Source organism: Atractosteus spatula, chromosome 7 (assembly GCF_055471065.1).
Source record: "Atractosteus spatula isolate fAtrSpa1 chromosome 7, fAtrSpa1.hap1, whole genome shotgun sequence".
NCBI classification, from domain to species: Eukaryota; Metazoa; Chordata; class Actinopteri; order Semionotiformes; family Lepisosteidae; genus Atractosteus; species Atractosteus spatula.
This window is the reverse complement of record NC_142712.1, coordinates 10,701,874-10,711,481: the sequence shown is the minus strand read 5'-3', so window position 1 is coordinate 10,711,481 and position 9,608 is coordinate 10,701,874. Positions and strand designations below refer to the sequence as shown.

The following is a 9,608-nucleotide window of genomic DNA, read 5'->3' as shown; positions in this document are numbered from 1 at the left end:
TTCTGAAATTATTTCAGTGTTCAGGGATTTCAGTGTTGTTTAATACATCTAGGAAATAATATGCATCCTTCTCAAGACCTGACACTGCTTTTGGTACAGCAAAGTAACAACGGTAATGTTAGCATTAATGTAATGTTTTCAGCAAAAAACTGTAAAATGAGAGGCGTGAAAGAAATCAGTAAAGCACCATCAAAATAGCAATGCTGATGGGCATATTTAGTGACAAGTGGCTATGAAACAATGAAATACCAGTATCCAGTTCACAATGTTGGGATGCTGTGTACGTGCTGTCACTTTGTAGTCTGTGGAATATAAGAGGACATGACACGCACCAAGAATCTATCAGAGCAGTAATTTTGGTTATATTGAAACGTGATCTTTTTTCACATGTGTCCTCTAGACTGTCAAAGAATCATCTGGAGCATGGCAGCTTCCAAACTTATGAAAGACGAGCAGCTTCACAAATTGGCCAGAGCTGGTGCATGGGTTTGGGGTGCCTTTTAAATCTCTCTGTAAATCTATGTACACAATTTATTTTTAGAGTGAGCAATCACAGCCGCTTGATAGGGTGACAAGCTGCAAAGTAATCAAGTGGTCCCTATGGGATGGTGAGGATTTGTGTTTCCCTGGTGAAACGCAAAACATTTCTCAGCAAGAAAAGGCGCTGAATCTTAAACACTTGCCCTTTTGATTAGCTTTCCCTAACATCCACATACATTTAACCAAAGCTCAAAAAAGTTAAGAACACTGTGACAGAAAGACTACACAGTTTTTAACTGAGTAGCACTACTATAACTAGTAGTAACTACTGTAGTTCTGCAATTTCCCTCACAGGATCAATAAAGTATCTGTCTATCTAGTTAAATTTAATATTGAAGTTCCGTAACACAATTTCCAGTGTTACAAACACGGGATATGAAGGTTCTGCATTTATATTGTTTTAGATGATGTGATAACACAGATTTCATTTGATATCCCCAGTTGATCTGCTATAGAACAACAGGCAATGTCAATGCAGCAAGGCAAAAGACAGTGGAATAGAATACATTATAAATATAGCTCTTAGATTAACTTACAGTGACAGAGCCATGGTAAAATTTGCACTCAGGATGCCTCAGGATCCTCAGGATTCTGGAATGTGACGGTTATTTTTTCTTCCCGTCAGAATCCAGCCTTGGGAGCAGAAGGTGTGTGGCTCTTCCTGCTGCGACTGACTCCAGCGTCTCGAACTGAGCCTTTGGCACAGATCTCCCCTCCAAAGCCCTCGTCCTCAAGCCAGAACAGAATGGATCGTTCAGTGCAGGAGCTCTTCCTGAACTTCATGATTGTCTTAATCACTGTGTTACTCATGTGGCTCCTTGTCAAATCCTACCAGGAGTGAGACATGTCCTGTGCAGCCAGGCTTCTCTTTCCAGAGGCACCTTTTATAGTCCCAACAATGGAGAAAAGTAGTGTTAAATATGCTGAGCCCCCATACCAGCTTGCCTCTGGATAAAGGGCTGATTAAGCTTTGGCATGTGCTCTTGCATTCATTACTGTAACCATCCTGCCCATAACAAGCTTGTGAGTACAACTGTCTGGCCTTTAAAAGCAGTGACGTAATAGTGATAATGTACGGAAATATAAACTGGATCAGGTGTTCTTTAATCTGTGTACCTCCTATTTCATTTTCGCTGCTGCTGTGTATGCATTAGTGAACAGTTCAGCAAAAAAAAATGTTTTGAGCTGTGTTGCAAAGTCTTTTTTTTACATCTGTTCTTGTATAACATTTCCAGTACTACAAGAGCAACTTCTTGAGTGAAAGCAGCTGCTGACAACTGAAATCCTTAGTAATGTTCTTTCAGTGCATTTGGATTTGTGCCTGATTATTCTTACAAGCAAAGATGTACTAGAAATGTGAAACCTCTGTGTACATTTCCGTTTACACTTTGTATAATAAAAAGGCTTCAGTCAGACTGTCTTTGTTTTGTATCAATGTCAATGAAGATTCAACAGTATTTTCCAATTATTTCTATTTCCGTTAGGCAATCACCCAATTTACAGCATCCAGGTCATGTTTCACAGCCACACCATGGGGAAAATCATGAGATATCAATAAGAATCACAGCCCATCCCACTTTGAGCCTTTCATCTTTATAGGAGACCCATTCAGGATGTTTAGTTCATATTGAAGTACAGTGGGAGTCCTTTAAGACTGGGGTGGTCACCATTTCACCGGTCAACAAACTGTAACTCTGCCAACTGTGAACAGCTGCTTGGTTAATTCTACACCTGTCACAGTCCACCAGTGACATGACCAACCCCTGACACCTGGGCAACAGTGCATCACCTCAGATGAACTCTCAGGAGAACACATTTTCAGAACATTATTTTGTTATAAACATTCTTTCATCCTAGCATTAATCCCGCATCAGCAGGGTCCGCTTGTTGGCACGCCCGTCTCCAGTTGGTGGTTTGAACCAACGTTGCCATTAAATGCGACCGAGAATACTCCAACCGGCGCGTCGCTCTGCCTGCTGTCAGAGGGGATGGGGGGGTGGGAGGAGAACACAGTAATGTAGCCAATTCATAGAGGGGGATTATTAGGAGCCATGGGAAATTTGGCCAGGATGCCGGGGTTACACCCCTACTCTTTTCGAGAAACACCCTGGGATTTTTAATGACCACAGAGAGTCAGAACCTTGGTTTTACGTCTCATCTGAAAGACGACGCTTGTTTACAGTATAGTGTCCCCGTCACTGTACTGGGGCATTAGGACCCACATGGACCGCAAGGTGAGCGCCCCCTGCTGGCCTCACTAACACCTCTTCCAGCAGCAACCTTAGTTTTTCCCAGGAGGTCTCCCATCCAGGTTGACCAGGCTCACACCTGCTTAGCTTCAGTGGGTTGCCAATTGTAAGTTGCAGGGTGACATGGCTGCAGGCACTTTGTTATAAACATTAAGGTGTTGAATTTCTCTTTTTCCAATTGAACTTTTCTACATTATATAAAATTCCGGAATCTTAGCTTCATTTGTACAGACAAAAGAACAGACTTTATTTGTACAAAGGAAGAATTCCCAATACTTGGCCAGTAGTTAAATAAGCAGATGACTAGAACTGGTCTACTGGAGATCACATCTTTCAGTGTTTACATTAGAGAATGATTCTGTCCAATTCTTAAGGGGTTCTCACAGTTCTAGTTATGACCAGAAGAGGGTGATAAAGTTGCATAACCTATGGCTCCTTAAATTTATATTTTTCAACTTTAACATATTTATTGAGAGCTTATTACACAGTTAGTATGACAGGATCACAGGAACAATATTTAAAAACCTTTCCTTACTGATTTCAGTGTTGTATTTTTACATTTCACTGCAAACACAGGGTGAAATCGAAGACCAGCGGTACTCAGGGTAGCTTTGCTTGGTGTGGAGTAGTGACTACCAGCCTTTCAAATTAAAACCCAAAGACAAATAATATATCCTTCAGCTTCGAGGCTACTTTATTAAGATAGAGTTTGGTAACATGGATAACTTACATAGCCTTAATCATACAGTATGTGTGTACAATATTTACTCATTCTTCAGTTTTCATGCATTAGAATATAATTGAATAAATATACACTGATATGAGCATCAGTGTCTCAGCATTTGATTTTGTTCTGAACATGTAAAGCAAAAAAGTTCTAAATGGCAAAATTAATTGTAAAGCAGCATAACATCTGAATCAATATAAATACATTTGTACAAAAATGAAATGGAAGAGACATTTTGCCTTCTTACAAATCTTCTATTAACACAGAAAATTGAATTCTAAAAATATAATGAGAGTTTTGAAAGTGGTAGCCCACTGAGCAACATCACTACTAGAATGATGGATAAAATATTGCTTTTTTTCTCAGAATCCTGTTTATATTGTCTTTAGGCAAAATTAGCATTGATAGTTACAAAAAGTATACAGTGTGACTCATGGTGTTTTTCATGTCTGTGAAGTGATGTCAGATGCTCTACTGCTTGCTGCATGACAAATGTACATGAATCACAAGTTTTACCATTCTCAGAAAGCACATCTCATGCTCAGGCCCGACTACTGTAAGTCCCTAAATCAGGAAAGGAAAGCCAGTGTGATGACGTATGAGATGGCAGAACTGCGGAGTTCACAATACTTACTCCATTCACAAAACCACTCTGACCGTGACTATAAACACAAGCATCAACATGACTACAGCTGAGTTTCCTTAAACATACCAAACCCTTTTCATTGCTCACTGAAGCACTGACAAGCCATGCACAATAGTAAAGTTTTCTTGGTTTTTCTTGTTACCCTAGTATTCAGCTGTTACAGAGCAAGGATGATCACATACCAGGGCTTTAGAAGGAAAAAAACTCACACCTAAAAGCCAAACTTCATTTTTGTTACCTCACATTGAAATATACTATCTAATATACATACTGTTGTACATAATATAATTTTTCTTTGTATGATATGCATTTTATGTGGTTTATTAAGGTAGTATAAAAAGTATATATTTGAATGTATGAGAGACTGCTAGGATAAACAGGCAAAATCTAACTGATAATGTGAAAGGGCATGATCAGGTTTGTATTCTGTGTGTCTGGTACTTGTATGAAAAATATTAAATTACATTTGTAAGTGCCCGTGTAGCATTAATAGATTATGTTGAGTTTTTACAGTACATCTTGTATAAAAATGTAGTTTAAAAGTAATCTTAAAAATCATTGTTATTAATAATAAGTACAACATGAAGAAAGATCAAATCAAGAAACAGTACTCCATATATATTTTCAGGGAAAGAAGCAGGAATTACATCATTTGAATGGTATCAAAGAAGAGAAAGGAAGTAGTCTCACAAAGAAGTGTAACAGCAGCTGTTTCTTTTATTTGCCAGTATTTGATTGTTCATGCTTCCTGTCGTGTCCTGATCTGGAAATTGAATGTGTATCTGGGAAAATGAAGAAAGTCGTGAAGTAAAGGCCATTTCATTGACCAAGTAGGCACTGTCTCATTATTACAGCCACCGGGCAGTCAGAACATATGAAGCTAGGAGCAGGAGGTGATTTAGACCATAACATTAAACACATCAGCTTTAGTATTTATAGAAAGAGCTTCATATAACAATAGTTTAGATAAATACACGACCACTCTACATCTACAGTATCATGTATATATCTGGATCTTTCGTCTTCATGCTTTATGTTGTCTTCTTGAACTTGAACAAAGATTTCTTCATTCTCAAATTATTAAGGATAATGGCCTAAAGCTTTGCACAAAAACTGAGCTTTGGCACTCATAAAGTGTTTTTTTGACAATGTTGAAATATATACAAACTGAAATGTCGACAGGATCGAAACCTTGCCCCGGCTGGGTCCTTATTTGTGATTGTTTGGGCATATTCAGTGACAGCTGTGCTATGTATGAAACAGGGCCAACCTATAGAGAAAGACATAGAATGAAGCCATTCCTTTTCTAAAGATACAGTCGCCCCTGGATATGATTAGCTTCCCACCACTGTGCATTCATGGATCTGCCTTCCACGGGTCTCTGTAACGGTTGAATCGCATCACCTGGCAATGGAATTCTGTCAAAGCTCTTGGCATGGGAGAAACCTCCTCCCATTCGGATCTGTTGCTGTGATAGACCTGCACTTCATCTGTTATTTCGTCCGGAGCGTAGTCTCCGCCCAGTATGTAGATTTTGTCTGCAATGCCAATAGCTCCTGCATTGAATCCGGCACACTCAAAAGAGCCTTCGCCCTTCCACACACAGGTTTCGGGGCAGAAGCTGTACACCTTGTAAGTGGACAAATCACAGATGTACAGAGTATTGTTGACTGGCACTGCTTTGACCAAGGTGGCATGAAAAAACTGACCAAATTCAGCAACTAGTTCTGACCACTGGTTGACCTGAGCATCATACCTGAAGAAACAGTCTAGCGACGGGTTGAAAATGTCAGCTATTTCTACTTCGGACCCCAAAGTGTAGATTACATTATTGCAGGCACTGGCTTCAGGATAGTAAATACCTCTGGGCAGAGGACTCACTGAGTTCCAGTCTTTTGTGAGGGGGTTGTAATACTCCACATCCAGCAGGCTTCTGATATTCCTGGCCCCTCTTGTCTTTCCCCCGATTACGTAGACCCGGTTCAGGGCTCTGACGGACGTATGCATAGTTCGTGGATTCTTCATCGGGGGTACCAAGAAAAAGTGGTTCTGGACTGGACAGTAACACCAGGTCTCATCTGTGGCATCATGGAAGGGCTCGGCGATGTGCAGTCTCACAGCCCTGCAGCAGTTTCCTTTGCAACCCCCCGTTACAAAGAGCTTTTCCCCAAAGCTAGCCAAGCTGGAGCCGGACATGTCCACGAGGTTGGAATGAGGAAGCTCTTTCCAGCGGTCAGTTTCGATGTTGTAGCAGAAGGCGTGGCGAATCTCCCCGTTCTCTTCCGTCTTGTGGACATAGATGTACTTCTCTGTGGTAGAAGGACGAGCATCAGGAAAAAAGCCACTGAGATCCTGGAGGCTAACAATAACCTCTCTGATGATCTGAAGGCAGTCCCCATTGCTTGACAACAGGCTCTCTGATTTAGAAATTTCCTCCAGGACTCCCCTGGGTAACTGATGCAGTCGAACCAGTTTGATTAAATGGGGAAAGAATTTTTGTCTGTTTTCCAAACTGTGCTTTGTCCACAAAAGTACTGCGTTCAGGACAGCTTCCTCGTCTGGGACATTGAGCTCATCTGCTTCCAGGCATTTCTTGAAGACGTTGACATTCATCTCCAGGAAGTCGGCGGACTTCGTCAGGGTGTGAAAGTGCTTGACCACAAACTCCAGCGTGCGTTCGTACAGCCGAGTGGATCCGTACCCTTCTGACAGAGACAGCAGCTGCAAGCAGTTCAACAGGTCGATGGTTTTGATAAGATAATCACTGCAGGCTTTTGAAAGAATGGAGATCTGCAGGAAGGAGGACAACTGGAAGAGCATATCTACATTCTCCTCTGTGATCATCGTCTGTCCAGTGTAGGCAAAATCCAGAAAGGCTTTGATTGCTTTGGGGGACAAATTGCTCATTGTCACACTGCCATCATCTCGCTCTCTCATGTTCACTTCAAACATGGCCCTGTGAGGAGGTGCAACACATTCCAGTTACTGTTTGGGAATTTCAGGCTTGTGCAATAATTAAAACTATTACGTGAATCAATTTTCATCTAGTGGGTGTAAACCATAACTAGACCCAGTCAACTAGAGAAAAGTTAAAAACTACTGTACACATTGACAAACACATTTTCCTTCATGTGAGGTATGGACACTTCATTGAACATTTCTTTAAAAAACGACAACATCTAACATTACTACCATTTGTCCAAACTATTTTCCCATGTACAGTAATACAGTTTTAAATTTAAAGCTTAAGGCCTGAGTGTAAAGGAAGAAAAACACTCTCTTCTCCTTTCATGTAAGTGACTTAAATCTGAAGGAAGTCAACTTTGTACTCTTAGGTTGTGTCTTCTAACATGTAACGTACAGTACCTGAAAAAATCACTGCAAGCCGCAAGCACACAGCGATGGCAGGGTATTGTCTCCCCTTTGACCAGGATTTGAAAATCGAAGAAGGCATTCTTCTCCCTGAAACTCTGAAGCACGCTCAGGATCTCCTGTCCATGGTCCTCTGCCACCAGCACAACAGGTTTCTTCTCCGGCACTCCATTGCACACAGTCTGGCTGAATGGGTCACACCGGCTCTCCATCATCACAGTTGGTCAGTTTAGGACGGACTAAAATTAACAACAAGGGTATTAATTAATTTAATACTTATTTATAAAGGATTGCGTTCTTTAATTCCTACGAGTGAAGAGAAACCTGAGGAGCAGTTACTGTAGTATGGAACATTCAATTACATTACAATTTAGACGGTTCCCAAAAAAAGGCAGTAAAATATAAAATAAAATTATGTAAATATATTCTATTCTTTCTGCTATTGCACATTGTGGTTCTGATCTGGCTTTTTAATTGCCAACCCGTTTTCCTGTAGGAGGACCATTACATATCTCTGACTTGCAGAAAAGAAAACTGGATGTCTTTACCACCAAAAGGCATTAAAATACTTTTCTCTGTCTAAAATAATCACATCGAGAAAACAGCAAACAGTCCACGCAGGCCAGTGTCAGAAATGGGTTAAATATTCGTATACTATCTAGCGGAATTACCTCGAAAAGCGAATGCAATGTTTGCAACGTGACTGATGTGCAACCTGTAAAAACAAATGAAAGAAACTTCTTTAGCAGCCCCAAGCAAGACCTGTCTGTGCATGCTGCTATGAAACTTGAGCATGAAGCAGCCACGTCCAATACGAACATATAACATTTAGTAAAAACCTGCCACAATGGTTTCCCGAGTCTTTTCCTGTTAATAATTCATATATTAGGGTGGATAATTTACTATCCGCAGTCTGTTTAATTGGATTTCCATGGGTCTTGATGTGCTCCTCAGAAGCGAGCGGTTCCGGAGTATTCGCGGTTTTATACAATGCAATAGTGGTTCAAAATTAACACTTATAATAATAGAATTACTGTAACCTTTTACAACTACAGCGAAACCACGACGTTGAACTGCACATTCACAATATTGTACTTACCCAATTTTGAAATGCTCAATTCTACTTTACCTACGATTTCAGCACCCTGGACAGCAATTGCTGCTCCGCCTTGAAAAATATACCGGAAGAGCGGGAGGTCGGAGTCTGAAGGCATGATAAGACAACAAGATGAGGAAATGATGTCAGGGTTTATCTCTGTGCTTCCTGGCAAAGGCGGACAGGTATTAAAGTTTTTTTTACTCCTTTCTCTGGGAAAAAAATAAAAAAAAACGTTTGTTCGAATGGAATTCCGGAATTCATATTTGTTGTTTACTTATTTGTCACCAACAAAAGACGCATTTCATACTAAACTCATTGAGTGTCCTTTCCTGCTTGTATGATTGAGTTACTGAAGATTTTAGAAATGTCCTTTTAAGTTGTCGTAGCTTGTTTCCTATTATTATTCTGAACATATCTATAGATTTTAGAGAGATTTGTAATTAATAAAATAGGCATAATAGGCCCGTCAGGTTAACATCTATGTAAAAATGATAGGAATAAAAAAAATCATCAGGTAATTTCAAAAAACAGCTTTTAAAGTACAATTGGAAAGCAGCTGCATTGCGAGATGCTATGATGTGTAACAAGAGAACAGACTTGCTTATTATGCTTATTATACTTGCTGTAACAGGGATGAACTATTAAAGCTTTATTAAGTAATTTAGTACACTACAAAATGAAGTCTGCATTAAAAGTATTTGTAGTACTCATTTTATTTTATATACTTTTTAGGAAATTAACATTTACAGTGAGTTCATAACACAAATATTTTGCCTCGATTCAAATGTTTGTTTTGTGTTTCTTAGCATAAATATGTTGTTTCGTTTTGACAACCTAGATTTGATATTGTAAAACGTATTGAGAGTACTGTATTGAGTGTGCTGGTTTGAGAAAATGGTGCCAATGTAATTATCAATCTACAATCTCTGTACTCCAGAGGAAAATGTAAGCATTTAAAACACAAATCCAGTAACA

General features: G+C 39.8%; 2 protein-coding genes across 2 annotated transcripts; one reads left to right on the top strand and one right to left on the bottom strand.

Moving 5' to 3' along the window:
* The first annotated feature begins 1,285 nt into the window (after positions 1 to 1,285).
* sln (sarcolipin) lies at positions 1,286 to 1,952 on the top strand. The gene has a single exon (XM_088920142.1). The coding sequence runs from the start codon at positions 1,286 to 1,288 to the stop codon at positions 1,379 to 1,381; it is 96 nt and encodes a 31-aa protein (XP_088776268.1). The 3' UTR covers positions 1,382 to 1,952.
* A 1,509-nt stretch (positions 1,953 to 3,461) lies between these two features.
* Positions 3,462 to 8,727, bottom strand: kbtbd3 (kelch repeat and BTB (POZ) domain containing 3). Its single transcript, XM_088921205.1, has 4 exons — positions 8,634 to 8,727; positions 8,206 to 8,249; positions 7,529 to 7,773; positions 3,462 to 7,118 (listed from the first exon to the last, which is right to left on the bottom strand). Exons 3-4 carry the CDS (start codon positions 7,747 to 7,749, stop codon positions 5,519 to 5,521), a joined length of 1,821 nt encoding a protein of 606 aa, XP_088777331.1. The 5' UTR covers positions 7,750 to 7,773; positions 8,206 to 8,249; positions 8,634 to 8,727; the 3' UTR covers positions 3,462 to 5,518.
* Between the last annotated feature and the right edge of the window lie 881 nt (positions 8,728 to 9,608).

Coding starts and splice junctions, on each gene's coding strand:
- kbtbd3 (XM_088921205.1), bottom strand. CDS start 7,749: ATGATGGAGAGCCGGTGTGACCCATTCAGCCAGACTGTGTGCAATGGA. Junction 7,119..7,528: donor GCTTGCAGTGATTTTTTCAG/GTACTGTACGTT, acceptor ACCTCCTCACAG/GGCCATGTTTGAAGTGAACA.
- sln (XM_088920142.1), top strand. CDS start 1,286: ATGGATCGTTCAGTGCAGGAGCTCTTCCTGAACTTCATGATTGTCTTA.